Source organism: Pleurodeles waltl, chromosome 9 (assembly GCF_031143425.1).
Source record: "Pleurodeles waltl isolate 20211129_DDA chromosome 9, aPleWal1.hap1.20221129, whole genome shotgun sequence".
NCBI classification, from domain to species: domain Eukaryota; kingdom Metazoa; phylum Chordata; class Amphibia; order Caudata; family Salamandridae; genus Pleurodeles; species Pleurodeles waltl.
The window spans coordinates 1,079,091,569-1,079,115,366 of record NC_090448.1 but is presented as its reverse complement, the minus strand read 5'-3'; the positions used below and the strand labels follow the sequence as shown (position 1 = coordinate 1,079,115,366).

Sequence of the window (23,798 nt, the reverse complement as noted above, 5' to 3'; positions counted from 1 at the left end):
TGGTGATGTGGCTAGAGGGCTGGATTAGATAACTGCAGCTGTGGAGGCAATTTCTAACAGCTAGCATTGTAAGTGGGGCAACAGGTGACGCAGCAGACAGCGAGGTGTCCAGCTTGAGCAGTGTGTCCGGTGACGGAGCGGCAGCCGGCAACCAGCACCTACAACAGCTAGCACCTGACGTGCCGTACGTAGTACGAGGAAGTGACTTCACACCGACATTGTGCCTGTGTTGGTTTGTTTTATGTTTCCCCATGCAGTGACGTAACCGCACACCATGTGCAAGCACAATGCACATTGCACTGATGATGGACAGGGTGTCCATCCCTTTTGTTCACACTGACATTAAAGAGATGCCTTTTGACATTGAAAAATAGCAGTTGCTTTGTCTTTCTTGAATGGTACTGGGTACATGTGAATTTCTTACCATGCAAAATAATGCCTTGTTATGTGGTCCCTGTGCCCTCTTCCCTCTGCTGCTCTGCTTCCCTTGCCCGGCTGTTGGGCAGGTGGTGCAGGGTCGACGTCCCCAGTATCAGATCCGGATACCTCTACCTCTACGCCTCCCCTGCAGGCAGTGTTGTTCAATATTGCCCAGGTTGCCACTATCTTGCACGCTGTTTCAGATGCATACTGCAAAGCTCCCCCCCCCACTCTTGTGTAGACACCCGAAGTGTCACTTCAGGAAGCCAAACATATGTTCAGCCACAGTCCTTATGCGCCTATGTGCCATTTTGTAGCACCTTTCCTGGGGAGTGTTGGGATTCAAATAGGGTGTCATGATCCAAGGATGCAGGGCATACGCTCTGTCACATGTAGACACACATATGAGGGTGATACAACATAGGGACATATGAATGGTCCACTAAACATTTATGTGCACATCCATTTCGTACCTAGTAGGAGTGCTTTGTCAAATTAATCTCTTTTTAGTTGCTTGAATATGCCACTGTGCCTGAATATATGAGTCATGCGAGCTCCCTGCGTATTTAACTTCAAGGTCTGTAATTATGTTCTGAGCATTGCACACAACTTGTATGTTCATGGAATGTGTGCTTTTATGGTTACGGAATATGTATTGTAGATGGGTTGGGGGACACATGGGCACATTGGTCCCATCTATGCAGCCGATGACCTATGGGAATCCCACTGTCTGGTAGAATTGTGTTTTGGTATGCTACATTTCCGAGTTGTGCCTGGGAACGTAGAAGTGCTGCTGTATGTGCTGGAGCATGGCATCTAGGAAGTTATTGAAAAACCTGACAGTGCATTCTGCGTTACCCCTCCAGCCAATGCTATGAGGTGGAGGGAGCACAGGACCTGGGCATGGGTGGGGGATTGTAGTGCTGCTCTGTCATGCTCTCAGGGTGCGGTTTTAGGGTGACAATTAGCTCAAGGATAACATTACTGTCAGCCTGTACTGCTCAAAAATCTCGTCCTCTGTCTTAAACAGGGTCAGCCTGACTCTGAAGATCCTCTCCTGGCTTAGCCTCCTCTGCTGCTCAGTCATTATTTGTGTCCTCCTTACTTTAGGTACAGGGCAGCCATTGTTGATAGTCCCTGATGCATTCCGGGCCAAGTTTTTATAGGTTGGTTTAATTTAACACCTATTTTGTGTTGGTGTTACATTGCATGTGCAAATAAGCCATTTTGGAATTCCTTGCAAACTGCGACTTATTTGCACTCGCATTTTCCAATCTTCCATTTTTGTGACTAGCAAACCAATCACATCGCAATTTTGGTTTTGCGAATGCTTGTCGTACATCGCGTACAGCTGTTTTTGCATTCGCAAAGCCAATTGCGACCTGTTTGCGAGTCGCAAATTAGTCGTACACCAGGCCCTTGGAATCATAAGGGATTGCTGAAGATTTTCAATCTACCCTCCTCTTTGTTTTGTTTTTTGGATTACAAAGGGTTTTATAACTGGATTTCAAAGAATTGTGTTAAGTTGCAAATATTTTATTAGTGGAACTCGTTATAGAATACAATATATTCTTGTACAACTTACTGTTTACTTTTCTCAGTAAGGACAAATACTAGTTTCGTAGGTTATAATTTCGGTAGAGCTCTATTCCTTCCCTCAGAGTGTAAATCCAGAAGGGAAAGCAGATGGAGCGGAAGAGGTTGGGGGTGGCAGAAGAGACAGGAAGGAGATAAAAGTAAGCTCTAAACATGGGTCAGACCTCAGTGTCCTAGACACTGGTCAAGCATCCATAATTGTAGCAATATAGAAAATAAATCTACCTTGGCTAATGTAGGAGTATCTCAACATGCCCAGAGTAAACTGAGATGTATAATCGAGCATATTTCCTTATCATATTTGTAGACTCCTTACACACACTGCACCTTATCTCCAAGAAGGCCTGTTTTGTTGCAACCTGCGTCAGTACAAGCTTTCTTCTGCTGTACGTCACCTTGAGTCTTGTTTGGTGCCATAATGAGGCCTCCATTTTTATGTGAAGCAGTTCTGTCTTTTTAATGCTGTTCAGATGACTTCTCCTGCTGTGTATGGTCAGGCTGTAGTCTGGAAATATCAGGATCGAATTCCCTGCAATATTGCTGTTCTTTTATGAGCTGCAGATAATATCAACTTTCTCTTACCAGAGCAGCCCTGTTTAACAATGATTATACCAGTAGGCTCAGAGGACACCTTTTAACCCTTTTTAGGCAGCCTATAAGTCTTACATACAGTTATCTGTTGTGAGAAGTCTGCAGGTAAATCACTTGCCTGATGAGACCGTCAGCAGATTTCCTACTCTGGGATTCCCAAAAGAAGTACATTTGCTGCTTTCAGGGTGGCTTACACCCCATCTGCGTTTCCATTCTGAAGAGGATGGAACTATGCAGCTTAAAACTCCTGTTGCTCCTTACCACCTGAGTCTAGGTTGGCAACAGCAGTCACTAAACATGAGGTCTGTATAACCACCCTTAAAGCTCTCCTTAGGTTTTGAAGATCCTCGTATCCTTGAACTCAAAGGTGGCATCAATGGAAGTGACCTTTTTAACATTGTTTTTGTTGTGCACTTTACTTGAGTAAGGCCGCCAACATTTTGGATTTATTTCCTCTGTTATTCAAGTCCCTGTCATAGTATTCCATGCTTGTAGCCATCTCTAGTCCTGTTCCCGAGTATCATTTAGTGTTAAAGAAATTCTTCTTATCCCTCTTCATTTTAGGTTTCCCCTGATCTTGTTTAGGGACTGTTGTGATTCATCTTGGCCTCAAAACCCAGCTCTATAGTTGTCCTCACTGAAGTCATCTATCCAGACAGTCACACAATGATAGAGGCCTGGGCTCACCACGCCCTCCAGAGGTGCAAGAATGACTATCAGAAAAAAAATGTAATCTTATAAACAGCTAGCAAGTGACAATCCATTGAATGCCACCACCACGCAACTGAACATACCTTCACTACTGCCATTCCCTCCCTCCCAAGAAAAATTGCAAATTTTACACCCTATTTGGCCATACCAGGTAGAACTATCACCAAACGCTTGAGTAATCCACCATCCCCTAGTCTTCTGGACATGACAAGCCACTGCATTACCAAGAAAGACCAAGTGTATATCATAGTCTACTCAATCAGCCAACACCCCAGATGCAGCTCCCAACCTGCACCAATAAACCTGACTCTAGCTTGGAAATCCATGACATCAGAAGAGGAAAGTGATGCAAAGCTTCCTTTCAAACTTCTTGAGCCTCGCTTACTAAAGGAATCAGTGAAAGCACAGACTTTGAGGTATAAATGAACCTGAAACAGCTTCTATGCCCTGGTCAGTGCATGGTCTTTGAATAGCAAGACCCCACATCTATGACCTATTACCGGAATTCAAACTAGACAACTTCTTCTTGACGAAAATGTGGTTGAAAGTAAATGTGCACTGACTATACATCAGACCATTCCTAAAGGACACCTACCCCTGAAAAAAAAAACTGTAAATCGAGAAAACTAATGATGAAATCACGGTTATCTATTAAAAAAAAAAAATTAATAACTGCTATTATGAAAGAAAGTACAACACTGGAATGGGGGTAAATACTGTTTCATTTTTTCCAGTTCAACTTTTTACAACTTATCCATGCTCATCACAAAGCACCCTCTTATGACGACTTTACAAATGCCCTCCTGGAACGCATGTGGGACAATACTAAATACCAAACTCTATGCATTTCGGTTGACCTTAACACTTAGTTTGATAAACTAGCTGTATCGACAGAGCAGTTCTAATCTCTAACTCCCTGCAGTCCAATTAAGGAAGTAACACACTCAGCATTCCATACTTTGGATGCAATCATAGCCTTAAGGGGCTGACCTCAGTCACAGTAAATGTACCCATTACCTAGAGTAAGCTTCACATCATTAACCTTTTTTTAGTCTTTTACGAAAACGTACTGGTAAGACCAGGTAGAACATAAAAAACTGAACCTTAGCTTCAAAAGGAGTGTTGGCTCAACTCAGATGTAAGATTAAAACAAATCAGAACCATGGAAAGACAATGGAGCAAAACACACAGCACTGTTATTAAAAAAGAAAATCACAGAAGCAGAACAGAATTAACCGAACCAAAAATTGCAACTCAAGCTTTTAGAACTTCTTGCTAGAGTTCTGCAACTTGATGGCTATTCAGAGTAAGTCAAGGACAATCAGTGATACCTCTTTCAGCTATTTTCTAAAAACAAAAACAACTCAACCAAAACATTTCACATTCAAGCACCCCCCCATAAAACACTGTGGGACTTATTGAGACTTCATCTATATTGCTGGTTCTCCAGCTGAACCAAGCACCTGCAACAGATTCAAGTACATTCTCCTAGAGTCTCCTGCTTTCATTCTAGCCATGTGAAATGAGTTATTAACCCCTCTCCACCTGAGATCCTCAACACTGAAAACGTTTTGCTTTAACCCAAATACTTAAGAAATAAGAATTTAAGGAATGTGCCCTGATAAACCACAGACCAGTAATCAATGGGCCAGTCCTAAGGAAACTCATAGAAAAAGGCAGCCTTCGCACAAGTTTCTCATTTCCTGAAACAAAAAAATTACTCTCTGAGAAACCGGTGGTTTTCATCCTGGATTTGTACGTGAAACAATCTTAATCCAAGTCTGGGATGACTTCAGTACTACAGTACATTCCACCGCAGAGGTGGCTCTTCTCCTTCTGGAGCTGTCATCAGCATTTGCCACCATGGACCACCTACTATTGCTCCAGAGACTGATAGATTGGAATTTAAATTACCCAATGTTCTTAACTGGATTGAGATCTTCCTTACAGAAAGAGTCCAAATCATCACACTTCCCAGTTTGCTATCCAGGTTGTTATTCCCCAAGGCTCAACGATCAACCCAATGCATTTTAATGTGCATCTGTGCCTATTCCCAGAAATTGTTGACACTTGCATGCATATTGGGTGCAACTACCCTGACGAAATGAAGATCATACTAAAGCTGTAAAACACTATCAGACCTGGCTATGTCATGACATAGCCAGTGCTTAAAAGGAAGAGACACTCAGATGCAGCTGAATTATCTCAAAATAAACACCTCATAAACAGAGATGCTCTGTTGCCTAAGGAAATCAGCCCACCACCAAAAATCTTAACACAAGTGAATGACTTAGGAGTGCTTATAGGCGCCAACCTCTTTTTCCAATAACAGATCAAAAATTTACCAAAAATAGAACCTTCAACATTGAATCCAATGCAGGATCTCCTCTCACCAGGTCTTCTATCACAGTGTGCTGGTCTCCAGAGCCTTAGTGTTGTCTTTCATCGACTGTACCAATACGCTTCATGTTGCTTTCTGAAAAATCTAAACAATACATTACAGCAGTTACAGAATACTGCAGCAAGACAAGTGCAACCTGAACAGGGATGACTACACCCCGTCCGGGTGTCAACCCATTGCATTGGTTCCAGGTGACTAGAACCCAACTTCCTTTAATTACAAAGGGCAACTCACATCCAGAATAGCACAGCTTCATCCTCATTATTAAAAAAAAAAAAAAAAAAAACTTGATTAGATAGATGTTTTTTAGAAATGGGGTTTCTGGTTGGCTAGGGTATGCACCTAAGCCAGGCAGAACCCACCACTCTAGTCAGGGCAAGTAGCATACACACCAAAAATAAACTGTGCTCACCCCCTGCTCGCTTGGCACAGAGCAGTCAGGCTTATCCCCAAGCCAATGTGTGAAGCATTTGCATAGTACACTCACACCATTGACACAATAAATACACCACAAAAGAGACTTCTCACAGGAATATATTAAAAAATGTTTCTATATTGTCATATATATTATAGACCAAAACGACATAAAGCATAAATATTGCACTTGAGAGACCATCACTGTAATGGAACTCAGTACCATGAAAAAGCAATAACCAACATGATCTGTATCCTAGAATCAATAAATGTTCAGGTCATGAAAATGCATAAGGCTAGGCAAAAAAACCAAAGAAAGGTACATGGGTCACTGCTATAGTGTGAGTAATGCGATCTGGTTTTAGGGACTAGCCATATGAAACATAAATCAACACAAATGTATGAATCACCATCTGTAAACACTTAGGGTGTAGTACCCCTGTACTCCAGTTAGATTATATGTTGAAATGATGCCCCAAAAATAGGCTGTAACAGCATCTGCATGACTATTACCGTCAATACGATAACTCTGGGGTCTCCCAAGGGTGACAGGTCAGGACTCACCCCACCAGGAGAAAACAAGAACGGGATAGATTTCACCAGGTGCCAGGGACACACACAATGCCAGCCTTAGAAGGAAGACCTCTCCTGGTCCTTTTCTCGTACAGGACTACCCGCCAAGCCGCTGATCGTGACCAGGCTGGGCAGTGAAGATGAGCTGTAAAGGTGAGTATGAGGGATGCCCAACACTCAGTGCGGCCGCTTGGCTTTTGTGATCGTGTCAGCTGACAGTCCTGATGGATGCTACAGTGGCGGGCCTCAAGAGCAAGGCCCGCAGTGATGAATCCTCTCTTATCTGGCATCCCAAGTAGGTGTGGGCACTGCCTTGCTGGCATGTATACGAAGTCCACAACACTTGGGTGGCCACTCTTCTTTTTCAGTTGCCTTTTAAAGAATGCTAACCTAGGAGGGGAGCAGCCCTCGCACTAGTGAAAAATGAAATAGGCTGTTTGTCACTACCAGGATATGTAAAACATAAAAGTACATGTCCTACCTTTTACATTCACAACACCCTGCCCATAGGGCTACCTAGGGTGTGTATGGAACTGGGTTATGGTTGCAGACGTGACCCCTCCCCTCACCCCCTTTTGATTGGTTTTTAAATGCAACTTTGATTGAAGTGCATTGGGTTCCGGCTAAACAGGTCCCCAGTGCCACTGTGCCTTCCCTAAAATAAGACACCTGGTCACTTGATCCCCAGGTGACCAGGCCCTTCATCAAACCCCCACCCCCCAATAGGATTCCTATTAAATGGTACCCCTGGTACCTAGGGCATGGGTACTGAAGAGGGCCCTTCAGAGCTGCAGCACAAAATGTGCCACTATGAGGGACCCAGCACCAACCCTATACAGCCTGCCATTGCTCCCAAAATTGAAAACATGACATGGCACACAGCTGTGTCCCATGTCCCCTAAAACATTGCTTGTAATATCTGTAGGTCACCCCTACATCAGGCCTTCACCCTAAGGCAGGGTGCATTATATTACAAGTGAGGGCATATATGCATGAGCAAATATGCCCCTACTATGTCTTTGTCGATTCCTAGACATAGTGAGTGTACAAGGAAGCCATTTAAAATACATGTGCTGGACACTGGGTTCCCCAGCTACATGATGGCTTCTCTGAACCTAGGGATGTTTGTTATCAAACATCTTGTTTTACTAAACCCTCGCTTATTCCAGTGATGGTTTTATTAATAAATGTACCCAGAGGGCACATCTTAGGTGCCCCCCTAAAAAAATCTACCAACTGCTGGTGAGCTCACTGACTGGCTCTGGCCAGCCTGCCACAAACAGACGTGAGTCTTACCTCCTAGTTGGAGAGCCTCTGCTCTCGAGAGGTCAGAAACAAAAGCCTGTCCGGGCTGGGATTCTGCCTTCCTGCGTGAGGTGGAATGTAGGCACTCTGGTCGGGTGATTCCCACTCCCCAGAAGAAGTGGTCATCTAGGGGGTGTAGTGACCCCAAGGGTAAGTAGCCCATTGGCCACTACTCTTCACTCCCCTTATGGCCCCCTAAATTGAGTATTTAGGGGAGGCCCTAATACCAGATTCTCAGATCTTTGCTGGACACAAAAGAAGTGGACAAGAAGCCTGCTCAACCCAAGAACTGAGGAGCATGATTGACTTAGCCCAACCCTGCCGGCCTGCCTGCTACACCCGACCCTCGAGGAGCAACTGACCTGTCCTGCAGCTGCAGCCTCCCAGAAACCGGGAGAGCTGCCAGTGCTCTGCAAATCGCCAAGAAAAACTCCCTTGGAGTGGAGGAGTTGCTCCCTTGCATCAGCAGGCACCCAAGAAAATACTGTGAGGACTGGAACCACCAAAAACCTGACCCCGGACATCAGCACTGCAACCGAGCTGCCTAGCATGAGCTGATGTGGGTCAGCATGGTCCCTAGGTCATCCAGAGACTATGCCCACCTGAGCTTGCCCTCTGTGGACTTCCTAATGGTGTCTGAAGCCTGATTCTACAGATCCCTCTGCACCACGTCAACCTCCGTCGACGGTAAACCCAGTGGTACAAACCACTTCTGCAACCGGGTGGCCCGGACCGAGGAGAGGACAACTGGTGTCCCTACATCCCCCAGGCTTGTGAGACCCAAACCCACTTGTTGGTTTGGCCTGACTGCCCCCCTCCCCCCAAACCCCCCCCACCCCACCCCCCTCCTCATTCCAAGCCTGTTTCTATGAGCCCCCTTCACAGCAACTGCTTCCAACGACGGTAAACCTGACAGTCGAAACCGCTTCTGCTCCCAGACTGAGGAGAACAGGTCCACTGCTGTCCCTACGTTCCCGAACATGAAAGAACTGAACCCCCTTGGCAGGTTCACCTGGACTGGACTCTCAGTCCACCCCTGCAGCAAAATTGTGACTGGACCAATCCCCATAGACTTACCCGGGGTACCCGACACTGAACTGCACCAGTGCACCCGGCCGCACCAGTGCCGCCCGAGGTGGCCTGTTGGTGTGGCTTTGGACCTTGCACCATATTTACCTTAAGTCCAGGAGATTGGTCCCATTAGTTGCTGTACTATACCTGTATGCAGTGCTTGTTCTCCCTCCATAACATAACATTACAGCATCTGAAAAATGCACTGTCCACTTCTGAAAACCCTACAAATCCATAATTCAGAAAGTACTCACTTGACTCCAGTGATCTTAGTATCAAAGTTCACATAAAAGTGTGTATTATTTTTGTACATTGGTGTCTGATTTCTTTGAGTGTGTGTCTCACTTACTGCATGAGTGTGTGCCTTAAATGCTTAGCACTACCCTCTGATATGCCTAACTTCTCGACCACACTGCCCAAAAAGAGAACATTGGGGATGTCATTTGTGCCTCTGTGATACCTCTGGGGACTGATTTGACTTTTTTTGACGGTGTACCTCTTTTTGTCCCACTATATAAAGAGCCAGCTTCCGACATAGAGCTAAACTTAGGGGTGACTTGTTGTAGTAAAAAGGGAGTTTAGGGCTTGGCAAGTAGCTTGAATTGCTAAGTCAGTGTGGAGGTAACTGCTCATGCAGACACTGCAGTGGCAGGCGTGAGACCAGTTTGGAAGACTACAGGCCCACTGGTAGCATTTTATTTACAGGCCCTAGGTATATGGTGAACCACTTTACAAGGGACTTAGAGGTAAGTTAAATATGACAAGCAGGTGTAAGCCAATCATACCAAGTTTTAGGGGAGATTGCACATGCACTTTAGCACTGATTAGCAGTGGTCAAGTGCCTAGAGTCCTAAAGCCAACAAAAAGGTCAGAAAAATAGGAGGAGAAAGGCAAAAAGTTTGGGGATAACGCTGCAGAAACTTCCATTTCCAACAATGGTCAAAGTTACATGGTTCAGAACACAGAATCAAAAAAAATAAGACTTATCAGCAACCACTTTGAGTTTGGAAAGGCCATAAAAACCTGTTTCCCTAAACATAATTATCACCTGGATTAAACTGAACTGAACTCAGAAGAAACCTTAAATTTAGAAAATTTCTGAAAAACTCGTTACTCAAGCATATTACTAAATACTCACTCGGCACTTCTATACCACCATGTCCTCAGCGCTATAAAACTGAAGGTGAGCGTGCGCTTTACAAATTATGCTAACATAACAGAAGAACCCTCTGTCACTGTATGAAAGCTGCAATCCTGTCCCCACTACACTTCTCATGATATTGTCCTAAGCATAGTTATGCAGAGTGATGCTCAATGCACCCGGTTTACTCCTCCTTTCCAAACCTCTCACGCTTGACCTGCTGCACACCTCACAGAATTAACTACAACCAACACTCTTTTAAGCATGGGGTTCAGATGGGCCTGCGTGAAGCTGAAGCACTTTGTGACCTCACCAGGAATTCGAAGCGACATAAAAATGTACAAATTAATTAGCTAGTTACTCATGCACGCGGAGAGTTCTGTGAGCCTCGCAGAGGGTTGTACAGTGCTCCACAAATGCTAGTGCAAAGCCGTAAACTGCAGCAGATCATAACGCCCACATCGTGATTAATAAAACCTTCAGCATATTTAACTGCACAGCGCTTTAACCTCTTAGCATGCGGGACTGATTCAAAAAGGTCGATGCTAGAGAGAAATAAGCGGTGCTTTAAAAGGGCCAACAGTGTATCGAGTGCAACCTGATATTGTCAGTTTAGTCATGGAAACTTGCAAACCTCGTTGTAAACAGAACTTTTCTAAAATCATGATCGTCTGGACTTACTTTGTACACTCTGATGTCATTCTTAAGCTCCAGATCCTCCGCCCGGTACAGCATATCTTTCGTGTCTGGCCAGGCACTCTCCTCGTGGAATTGTGATGCCCTGTTTCCTGTTGGGCTACTGTGAACGGGGGTCTTTAGAGTGTTTGAAGGCGATAATAAATTGTTTTCTTGCGCTACATGTTTTTGTTATTGCTGACGTGGACCTGTAAATCCTTTTTCAGTTAGATGAAGCTTAAAATACGGTTTACTCTCTTCCCTAAGTTGACTTAAGCTACTTACCTAACGTTACCATGTTTTCAAGAATTAAAATGTAATATCTGTTTTCGGCACTTTATTCATTCAAATGGCTGTCAAGGTTTTTATTTTGCAAACCTCGTGAGCGACCCGCATAGTTGGGTCTTATTCGGGGTCCTGTCCTAACAGAGCGCGGATTTCGAAGTACGGGGTGAATGCTAAGCCATAATTATGGTGCTTTCCAAACTTTTGAAAGTCTGTAATTTAGGAGCCTGGCCTCAGGAGAGATGCAAACGCAGATTCAGTGATTTTATAAAAATAATTTCTGGATCCACATCTTTCTCCTACCGGAGAAAATTAATAAACTGACCGATTTTCTTGAATGAGAGTTCCTCTAAATATCTGGCTTTGCTGTCAGTTCATTATTGGACTTTTCATGCTGTGGTGCTGGAAGAGTTTCCAGAGTGGGCTTGCTGCGGCCATCAGTGTTAAATCAATGAAGTCATAGGGGCTGGGAAAAAAATCCGAGCATCACACAAAGAACTAGGATAGCAAATAAGCCATGCTCAATTGGCAGGAGAGTAGCAGAAGGCAGTGCATTTTGGTTCACACTATCTCGTATATTACTAAAACATTGTGTGTTTGTGCACAATCATTTGCGACAGCACATTTCCATTGAGGTGGCTGCAAAATTTGCATGGCATGCAGTTGTACTAATAAAAAATAAACTATCTAGCACACAAGTGATAATGTGTGGAAATATGTTTTCACTAGATATTTACCGCATGCACATCACCAAGTAGTAGTGTCTTGACCGGCTTCTGTTAAAATCTTTGTTGCCTTCTCACTCCAGAATTGTAAAAAGAAATTGGCTTAATTTGTGTTTTCCTAGATGCTGATGTAGTTTGAAATATTTCTAAAAATGTTTGTGTATTTGAATGTTGTGTGATATAATAATAGCAGGCACCATACAGCGTTTCCTTACCCCAGCAAATTTTTCAAAAAGTTGACTTTACAAAATCCTCTAACTTTGCAATCAGGGGAAGTAAAGTAAACACCAGTCTCCAAGCAAAAATATTAAGCAGCAGTTTATCAGGAGACGAGGCCTAACATTTGACCTCTGTCTTCGAACGCACAGCGATGTGACAAGATAAAAACAACATTTTAAAGCATCTTTATTGCTCGTTTACCTTCTGAACTCCAGCATGGGTATTTTGAGGGTGCTGCCTCACCTTGCGCACCCCTGCTTCCAGCACCTCTGGCATGGTGTAGCGGTTTGTATAAATGAATCATTAATGTGTTTATCTTCAATAGCCGTGTATCCATTTGCTTTGTAAACCATCGATCATTTTCCGTCATCCAGTTTTCTGAGTATCTATGATGACGGTTTGCCACAACAATCACTCTTTACCCTGTACTTTTAACACAATCTGAAGAGGGTACATTTTCCTTGCATCTTAAGAACACAAGTGAGCCTTTCTTTTACTCTGGGAGCATTAATGCATTACTTTATAAAGATTCATGCCCCTATTAATGCCAGTCAAATAACCCCGTGGGTCTGTTGTCAGTAACTATAGGTGATGATGTAGGTCAGTAGCTGCAACATAAAATAACATTAAAGGGCACATATTGAAATGTCCCCGCAGTGTGATGACCGGACTAGTATCAGTTCATTAGGATGGTTTAACACTTGAGAAATCTCACTGGGTGTTCTGCCAGAGCCAATTTATTCTTTGACAAGGAAGTCCGATGTACCTAACTCATGCTTATGCCATCTGAGCTTTTAGGAAGTTCATCGAATTGGGAAACCTGCTTAGAGAGGGTGGGTCCCTTTTTCTATATTCTTGATCACTTGTTTTTGTGTGCAGTACTGTGACTGTTAGCATACTTGCATATGGCTGCATTGTCCACAACCACTAATTATAGTTGTAGCACCACTCATAATAAGCAGTGATGTAGCTGGTCCGCAGTTGTTATAGTTGATTTTTGACATCAGAGTGCCTGCTGCCAGAGCCAGCAAACAAAAGTAGGGCAGGCGATAGAGTAGAATTTCCGATTGCTAATTAAAGAGTGAAAACAGGACTTGTTTTTCTGATTGCCTGAACTGTTTTCCTGAAAGTAACAGTCACTATCAGAAATAAGCCATTCATGGTACTGTGTTAATATTTTGCATGGCTATTACTTCCACAAAATGAGAATTAATCTCTTTGCAGGTTACCACACGTTATATGATCTGGTATGCGGAAACTTTAAAGCACATGTTCACCAACCAGTTTCATGGTGTTGGAGGCACTAGCAGCACAAGACAAGCCGTAGTTAATCATGGGCTTGTCTGAAAAGAAATGTTTTAAGCAGGGTTCTAAAGAGCTCGTATGAGGTGGCAGTTCTTATGTTTTCCGGTAGGGAGCTCCCAATACCAGATGCCACCACAGCAAACCTTGATTCCCCCAATCTTTTCCTCTTAAATTAGGGGACCTCTAGAAGGTTGTGGTCGGCAGATCTAACATAACACCTAGTGGTGTAATTCCGTATCAGGGAGACACACAAATGGGGCTTTTCTTTTGGCGAATCTTGAAGAGCATACAACCTGATCTGAAGAAGGTTCTCTGAACCACTGGGAGCCAGTGCAGGTCCTTTAACAAGGGTTTGGTGTGCCAAAATCTTGGTAATTGATAGACCAATCTAGCAGCTTGGTTTTGGACAAGTTGCAATCTATGGTTCAGGCCCTCAGGATGACCCAAGTAAAGAGCATTTGCTAATCGATGCAAGACATCACAAGTGCGATTACTATCTGAATGATGACGTCAACAGAAAATAATTTCCTGTTTTGTATTTTTATTTAGCGAAGTTGGAAAAAATAAGAGGCAGACACAGCTCCGACCTGGGGTTTCATTGATAGATCTTCATCGACAAATATACTGAGACTTTTGACTGCTTTATTGGGAGTAGGAGGGGGACCCAGCTCCAGAGTCCAAAAGCAGGGACTCCCGTGATGAAGTTTGTTTTTAACCATCATGACCTCAGTTTTATCCGGGTTCAGTTTTAGTTGATGGCCGTTTATCCAATCCTGGATGAAAATCATAGTGTTCTGTAAGAATTCAATAGAATTAGGAGTGTCTTCAGGCTTGAACAGGAGCTGTAAATCATAAGCATAATTGAATATTTTTTACTTTTAGCGTTTGTAAGGAGTGAACCAAGGGGTGTGTGTAAAGATTGAATTGGAGAGGAGAAAGAGACAAACCCTGTGGTACTCCACAGGTGATGTTGACCTTGGAAGAGCAAAATGGGGAGAGGCATGCGGATTGTGATTGGTCTGACAAAAAGGACTTTATTCAATCCAAAGCAACACCCTGCAGGTCGACGGCTCCAACACAGTCAAGGAGGATAGCATGATCTACTGTGTCAAAGACCGCTGATAGTCCAAAAGGACTAATGCCTGGGCACAGCCTTTGTCCGCCTCTGCTCGCATATTGTCAACTGCAGCAAGAATGACGGATTCCTTGGAATGAGCGGTACGGATACCCGCCTGATGAGGATCCATGAAGGAGGAACTTTCGAGAAAAGAGCAGAGATTTTGGGCCGTGTGAGCCTCCAAAACCTTAGTTAAGTAAAGAAGAAGGGAGATGGGGAGATACTTTTTTAAGATGGAAAGATGGTCACCAGCTTTAGAAGAGGAAAATCTCCTGCGTCTTTAAAAGTAACAGGGACCAGGCCCTGACTTAGATGAATTGAGCATGGCAATAGCCAAATCAGGAAGCTCTGAGAAGTCTCCCTTTTGGATTGCTGGGGGGCAGATGTCTTTGGGGGAGCCAGATTTAACACTTGTCAATAGCGCATCTGGTAATTAATGGAAAGACATTTAAGAAGCATGGATTCCTCTCATCCACGGGAATTGGACTGAGAGGAGGACGGAAGGGAATACTGTCTTTAATTATCCAAATTTTATTGATAGAGAAATGATTCAATTCATCGCACAATTCTTGAGTAGGAGCCACCGAAATGTTTAGGCAGTCCGGATTAGATAGGTCTGACACTGTTTCAGATACCCCTTTAGTTTTATTCTCTGCTTTTACAATTTTATTAGAGAAATAGGTTAATTTGACTTCCCCAATTAGTTTCTTATAGTTCTTCAGATGTTGAACAAATGTATATTTCCCATCCGGGGCATAGTGTTTACTCCATTTGCACTCAGATTGGCACAGAGCAAATTTAGCTTGTTTAAGGTCCTCTGAGAACCATTTAGATGCCTCATGGCATCGGATAGAGGTCGTTTTATGCAGAGGACCATGCTCATCACTGTCAACTCTGAGCCAGTTCGAGATCGCCCCCTCAAACTCCTCCAGGCACTCAGCCTGAGAGGGGTGGGGACTGTGCCAAAGAATTACAAAAGGCTGTAAGATTGTTTCCAGTTCCTGGACAAGAGGCCAGGACAACGAACTGGCTTCCTGTAGTGAGGAACATACATCTGAAATTTAATTAAATAGTGATCCGACCAATGCAGGGAGTAACCGAAAGGCTGCAGATGGTAATATTAAGAGAACACATCTGGTCCAAGATGTCACCCTTGATGTGAGTCGCTGTGGACACCTGCTGGGCGACGTTCAGGCCGGCCAGTGACTCAGTCAAATTAGATGAAGTGAAGCCACCACTAGGCTCATTAGACCATAAGTTAAAATCGCCAAGAAGAAGAATGTTAGAATAGACTATGGCTAGAGTGGACTCCGAATTGGTCACCATTAAAGGAAACTGCGGCAAATGACAAGGGGGTCTATGCAATATAATACATATCAGGGCGGAGGAAGGAGAATCTAACTTGAGCACCATATTTTCTGCCGTTGAAACCAGTAAAGTGAGTTTTGTGAACTTTGAATACTTTTTTTTTATAATCGCTGCGATCCCCCCACCTTTCTTGCTGTGCGGTCTGTTCAGAGATAGTGTATAAAATTCTCTGGAAGTGTTGCTACAATATCAGGCATAGAATCCACAGTTAACCAAGCTTCCATTAGGAACAATGTCATGTGTTAACTATAGCTGTATTTAAGAGTGACTTAGATTAAGCTTCCTATATGTTTGTGTAACACACTGCTAGTCGAATATGGGTATATTTAGTTTCTCAAAACATGTATTATACATATCTGCAAATATACAGAATTAGCTAGAGGCTAATATTTGAGGCTTTGGAGGAAGGAAGTGTTAAAATGATACTGCAAGTCGTCTGGAAGTTTAGTGACCTTATACAGGAACTCGGCCTTAGGCGTCATTCATTAATATGATCAAGTAACTCTTTGGTGACTGGCAATATCCTCATAACATATGGCAGAAGATACTTTATTCCACATGTAGCATCCTTTGAGGAAGGAAAATATGCAGGTCCCCCCTAAGGTATTTGAAAAGATTTTTGTAAACGTTCTCACACAAACGCATGAAAAGTCATACCCCTCTGCATTAAAAAAAACACAATGCTTTATTTGTTGTAGCCTAAAGCATAATTGATTTTCGAAAACTAAAGGTTAGCTATGGTATTCAGTCTGCAAAAGGAAGTGAGTTCCTTGAAATTTCCATTCCATACATTTGGGGTCTGCGATGGACGGCTGACTGGGAAGATAGGATCTCCCTTTTTGCGGATAATGTTTTACCTTGTCGGGCCTCACCTTTACACTAGACAGACTCATGCACATTCTTGCCCAATATCGTCACTATTCAGGGTATACAATTAACTGGGATAAATCCCTTATTTATGTCCTCCATTGGCAAAGCATCTCGACTGACCTGTGGGTGTGCAGCTCGTATCGCCACTGAGGGATTGCGCTACCTCTATATTTATGTCACTGCAAACTCAGAAAGATTCCACAGCCGCAACTTAGAACCCCCACTAGCGCAGGTGCGGTGGGACATGTAACACTGGAAAGCCCTTCCCTTATCACTCCTTGGCAAAGCTGCACTCTTCAAGGTGATGGCACTACCCCATTTTTTTAACTCACTTCGAAACACCCACTACCCAATCCCGTCTGCCTTTTTCCAGAACCTGGAAAATGAAACCCATACCCTCCTCTGGAATGGAGGAACTGCGCGTATAGCTCTTCGGAAATTGACCAGAAGTTGGTATGATGTGGGTATCACATTACCAGACATATGCAAATACTATTGGGTGACGCAACTTACTGTCATGAATCATTGGGTCTTTCTGCCCCCAGATGAACCCGTTTACTGTATGAACAAGTATAACATGAGCCCAGGAGACCCTCTTAGGACTGTCCATGGTGGGCGATGACCTACTTCTCTCCCGAGCCCGACAGCAAATACTGTCACCCTTTGGCATTAGACACTTGCCACACTGGGCTGGTGTGACAAAACTACACAGGCCACCCCACTGTGGGACACCGAACAGATGGAGACACAGTTGAGCTTTGATATATGGGAACTAATTGGACTCTCTAGCGAGGGGGATTTATGGTCCCATGGGCGGCTGATCCCATTCTCCGACCTGCAAACAGTATATCAGCTGGCAGACACCGAAGCCACTCTCTACCTACAAATCTGACATGCACCGCCGAGAGGAGAAGATCTCCCAGAGTCATCACCTTTGGAGGATAGACTCCTTGATGAATATATGCCCCATAGGGCAATCTCCCTTACTTATAAAAGAAAATACCTAAGAATTCCTCGGATGCCCTTTTTAAGCTCTGTAGGCAGTAAGAAAAAAAGACCTTGGCGGTATGGAAGACGATGAGCGGCCTGAGGCCCTGGCTCCCCTCAGGGAGGTGGCAATCAGATCTGGGTTCCGCCTGGTTCAACCAAGTCCTGCACAGGGGTTACTATGTCTGTACCACTATATTCAGGATAGGTAGGGTGCTTCCTGCACTCTGTCACAGAGTGTGGGCAGGAGGGAACATTTTTCCATATGATGGGGAGCTGTGCCGCCATTCAGAGTTACTGGCAGGCAGTTATGTCCTGCATTAATAGGGTCTGTGGTTGTAAAATGGATGCCTCTCCAAATTGTGTACTTTGAATATTTGGGACCCCACTGATTTGGGCAGCAAAGATCGGGTAACATAGGGACCCATGGTGGCCAAGCGTAATATTGCGAGGTTGTGTGGGGCGGATTGAGTGCCTCTGCTTAGAGACTGGGAGTACGATATGGACTGGTACATGTTGGCAGAGAAAGTTGTTTATGAAGGCAGAGGCTTCCCAGCTGATTGGTCCAAAATAATGGGGAAATGGAATGAGTACCGAGGTGACATATGTGCCCTTAATGCCATTATTGATTGAGCTGTACTGTGATGAGAAGGGGATGGAGTGGAGGAAATCTAGGTGGGAGAAGTGTGGGGGGGGGGGGGGCGAATAGGTCTCTTATTCAAAGTACTGACCCATGTATTTCCGAGTTGTGACTGTGGCCTAAGTTGTGCTATGTCATCTGCCATGATGTTTTTGTTTGTCTTAATTGCAATACAAATATATTTTTTAAATATGTGATTTGAATACATTCTTTGAGCATTCCCTTAGTATTAAGATTTAAATTGCCAGTGAATTCTTTCAGAGAAACTATTGTGTCATTGGCTCCATTTTGAGTTTTTGAACCTGTCATACTCTCTCTTATGCTGCATTTTAGTCTGAGTTAGGTGACGATGACATGGATTTTAAGAATAATACCAAGAACAGCACTACAAAGGAAACCTTGATATCTGGAAAACAACCGGCTGGTGTTAAAAGACAAAAAAGCAGTCATTTGAGACGGAAGGTAAACCTAATGTTTGGTGTCATGTAATTGTTTTGCAGTGCTGTATAGTTTTTCTTGTATTCTCTCTAACCAAACTTTATTATTATTTTTGTTTCTTCTCAATGATTTATTTTTACCCAGACCTAGCCCCAACAGTCCTCTCTTTTATCTGTATCTCAAACATTCTGACTACTCTCGCCTTTATTCTGCCTCCCTTTACCTCACACCCCAAGGCCACACTTCTCAGCCTGCCATAACTGCCCTTTCTTGTTGCTCCATGCCACGTCTGGCTTACTCTAAAGCTCACTCTGTCTTCTTGCCTACTTAGTGCCTCCGAATGGCTGAGAGTGAATGTATCCCCCTTCTCCTTCTTGGCCACAGACCACACCCTTATATTCTTTCTCTTTAGTTTCTCATTTTACCCACTCTTATTGCAACTGTGAGAAATTGGGTTGTTGGTTGAGGGTGGAGAAACCCTACTCAAGCAACAGCTACAGTCCTTATCTGGGTGAACCACAACATGTCACTAAATTAAACTGTGCTTAACCCTCTTGTGGCTTGGCACAAAAGCAGTCAGGCTTAATTTAGAGGCAATGTCTAAAGTACTTAAGCAGCACATAAACAGTAAAAAGGTGAAAACACAAGAAAAATCCCACACCAATTTAGAAAAATAGAGTAAAATTATTTGACACCAAAATAATTTTTTTTCAAGTAGAACCTTAGATATTCAATTTCAAAGATTTAAGGTAAGTATAGCCCCTGAAATTCCAAAACACCACTCGCAGTTAATTTGTTACGTCAGACCAGGTGAAAGTCACAAGTTCAGGCTGACCGTGATGGAGCACGCGCCGGATACAGGAACCAGGTTAGTCCTGCTAAAAAAGTTACCTTCTAAACTACAGCGGTAAGAGTTCCATTCACGGTGGAACTCAGAGCCCAAAACATCAGGATTTTTCCTTTTCTTTTAGGCTTAGGAGGGCCCAGTTGCAGACCCAGGCAGGTCCAATACAAAAGGTCAACTGGACAGTTGCAGGGAGGTTTCTCAAGGTTGTTGTCTGTAGCTCAGAACAGGACTTCTGTGAGCTGACCTTTGGAGTCAGTTCAGCTTGAAATGAAGGGTGCAACTCCAGTCCAGGTATATGGTGTACCACCTTACTAGGGGCTTGCAAGTAAATTAAATATGCCAATCAGATGTAAGCCAATTTTACCATGTTTGCAGGAGTGAGCACAAACTCTTATTATCACTGGTAAAGTGTGCAGAATCCTAGAGCCAACAAAAAAGAATTCAGCATAAAAGGAAGCGTGAAGGCAAAAGGTTTGTCAGAAACTACATCCGTAGTGCAGAACTGCTCTTTATTATTGAAACATGGTGGCAGACTGATAAATGCAGTTCTTTCTATTCATAAAGCGGTATTGCCAGAGCACAAGGTTCTCCTCAAGAACCAATTGAACAGAGTGATCAGAGGGTTCAACATCATCCATGAAGTTTCAGGATGTACTTGCCTTTTCTGTCATTTCTGCTCCTGGCTGTGAATCTCTTTTAGTAAGATGCCACCTCTCCTCTCAAACCCTTCTCACCTTCCTTTTCCTCTACTGGCTGCTTACTTCCAAAACTGCCTTTACTGATTCCTTGTGGGTCTTTATTGCATTCATGGTTGTGACTTATCCTTCACTAATCATCCTCTGCAGCTTTTATATCTGGTTAGACCTTACTGAGTTGAGCAAAACATTTCTGCCTTCTCTGGATGCCTCTAACCTCTGCAGGTATGATGTATGTGTACCAACTCACTCAGCCAGCCCTATCCTTGAAATACATTTATGTATCAGATTCTGTTGACTGACCACCACACAATGTCCTTCATTTTTGGGTGCCATTTAAAAGGACTACAGCCCCTTTGTGCACTCTTGGAATATTCACACAACCTTGGACAAAGCTAAGTCACTGGCGTTATGATAGTGGTCTGCTCTTGCTAGTTGTTTGAGTGGAGCGCATGATGGGAGTTTATATCATGGTAGCAAGATTTACTTTAGTATGTGAATTTGGGCCAGTGTATGGCCATGTACCCTGTTGTTATATACTGTGAAGTTGTATGTCACTGCCTCATTATGTGATAAGATATACTTGCTACTATCAAAATGCAATAAAGTTTGTGGGGGGAAAAAGTCACTGGCATTTAGATGATCTCCTGAGCAATTCTGCCACAGCCCTGGAAATCTTTGCCTTAATAAAGCATGTAATAGTGAACACTAACAATTGGATCTCCTTAAGGCAGCTTAAGCTCCAACAATATGGCCATGATTCAAGATGCTTGCAGTGTCTCCTCAATGATTGTCTAGTTCTCACATTCAAGAAATGCATCGCGGAACATAAATGGAAAAGCCGCTATGACCCAGCAAGCAAGACAATATACACCCACTGTCCCGCATAACCTCAAATAGGAGTATGGAGAATTAAGATCAAGCCCCAGACTTTCTCACACTACTCACCAACTCTTCAAAATATTTGCTAAATTCAATACCCCAAAATCTGTCTCTGCGGAATCGGCTCCCTCAACTGTCAACCGTGCGTAGGCAGACCCCTTCATGAAAAAAGCCCTGGGTCTTGAGTTCCAACTCACGGAAACGTTTGAGCATAGACACGATGCAGTGCTGTCTGTTAGCTCCTCTTCTGCTACCCTCTCTGTTGTGTTATGCTATGCAATTTGTAGAGCGCATCATCACCCAGGAGGGTATCCTTGTGCTAAACAGGTGCAAGTATATAAGCACCCAGAGAGCCTATTGGGGCTACTCGAAAAGCCAGCCGTACGAGGCTGGCTCTCTATATTGTGTACTAAAAAGAAGTATACCGTGCCGAGTCCAGTGGAACCCCAATTGTTTGACAGAGGCCAAAGTAGATATTACTAACGTTCTCTTTTGTGGTAGTGTGGGCGAACAGTTAGGCTTATCAAAGGGTAGTGCTAAGCATTTGTTGTACTCACAGAGGCAATAAATGAGACACACACTCAAAGAATAAATCTGAGACCAATTTAGAAAAATAACACTTCTTTTTAAATATATTTTAAAACCAAGAACTTTACAAAAGAGTAAGTACTGATTTTGTGTTTAAAAGTTACAGGTAAACAAAGACTTCAAATCTGTGCGCCTTTATGCACAATACAGTCCTATGGAGAGAAAAGTCAATAATGCATAAAGGTAAGTACAGTCAGTTTGGGGGGGTTTGTCTTTGGGAATTAAAGATGTTGCAGGCCAAGGTCCAAAATACAACCAGCAGTTTGTCGGAAGCTCCCCGAATTCCACTGGCAGCAGGGTGTTCGTGTGGTTGTAGCTCGGCGCACTACGAAGAAGGGGGCCACCTAAAAACAAGCTGCACAGGGGGACTTGGGGACAGTTTTGAGAGCTCCCAAACTGGGCGTGGGTCGCAAGGGGTCTTAGAGCAATGTGGCACAGCTGGTTGTCCGGGACCTGTGCCGGACAGCTTAGGTGCAGAATGGATAGGGTAGCCGAGCCCTGCTCTGTGCACAAAATCGCTCCTCACTGTGAGGGTCAATCACCTGGCGGGGGCAAAACCAGGACAGCTGAGCCACTCACAAAGTGGGTCTCAGTGATTCTGACATCCCGCTATGGCTGCTTGGTCCTGGTGTAGTGAGAATCCCGACTGGACTCTCACTGTTGATGCTTGGTGCAGGGCATCCAGTACCACGGGTATTGGTGCTACATGCCTCTGGTGGGTCCTGCTCTTGTCACACCTGGTGGCGTGGCAATTCTGGTTCTCCAGAGCAAGGGTACCTTCTACTGGTCATCTGTGACATCGGTCGGGCTGGGGAGCTGCAAGGTGGTGGACCAGACTGCTTTTTGGTGCCTTTGGTCTGAAAGTAAGTAGCTCCTCTAGTTCAGGGGAGACTGACTGTGGTTTTGAAGTGCTGGCAGGGTACCCGAGGCTTTGGTAGCTCTCCAGCTTGCAGGACGAGGCACTCTGTTGTGATTGTCGAGAGAGGTGCGGGCAGGCAGGGTTTCACGCCAAAATGTTAACAACTCATCTGCTGTTCTCGCCAGGCAGTGGCTCTCCTTTGTCCTCCTCTTGATCCATCCAATCTAAGTTCTTGGGTTCTGGGGTACCATCTAAATACTCAATTTAGGAGCGTTACAGGGAGTGCCAGGTAGCAGCCAATGGGTTGCCTGCCTTTAGGGTGACTATACCCTCTATATGCTCACTTTTGCTGGGAAAATGTGGGCCTAACTCTGACCCTTGAATAATAATTCAGTCCAAAACAAGATGGAGGAATTTGAAAAGTGGTGCCAACATCAGCTGGCTCACCTTAGAGGTTGGTCTGACATGATGTGGGCACACCTCCTAATCTTACTAATTTTCCCACCTGTCTTGCTGCCAAAAAGTGGGGTCAGGACAGGGGGATGGTTATCTCCGCCATCTGGAGAGAACGTTATTGCATTACAAAGGCGGCTGTGCCTTTGAAGCTTTCCACCTTAAAATGTCCATCCTGCCTGGAAGAGGTGATAATACCACCGCCCAGAGCAGGCTTTTGTTCCTGGCCTCCGAGAGCGCTGCTCTCACCTTAGGAGGTCAGAAATCTGTCTAGGGTCGTTGTACTGGTTTAGACGTTCATCCAAGGTAACACGTTAGCAGTCAGGTAGGTTTATAGGGGCATCTCTAAGGTGCCTTCTGAGTGCATGAATTAATAAATCCATCATTGGACTTTGTGAGGGTTTATTAATGAGATGTTTGATACCAAACATCCTTAGTTTCAGTGAAGCAATCATGTAGCCAGGGAACTCTTAATGACCAGTGTCTATCACATGTTCTCTGAACGGCTCCCTGTTCTCTTACTATGTCTAAGAATTGACAAAGACATAGTAGGGGCATATCTGCTAATGCAGATATGTCCTCACATATGGTATAATGCACCCTGCCTTAGGGCTGTAGTTCT

General features: G+C 44.0%; 1 protein-coding gene across 1 annotated transcript in view; it reads left to right on the top strand.

Annotated features, from left to right (window-relative positions):
• FANCM (FA complementation group M) overlaps window positions 1-23,798 on the top strand; it is a 666,273-nt gene that overhangs the window by 573,236 nt on the left and 69,239 nt on the right. The window contains exon 18 of the mRNA XM_069208717.1: window positions 18,748-18,876. Within this exon, the coding sequence (XP_069064818.1) occupies window positions 18,748-18,876 (129 nt within the window). The remainder of the gene's footprint in view (window positions 1-18,747; window positions 18,877-23,798) is intronic.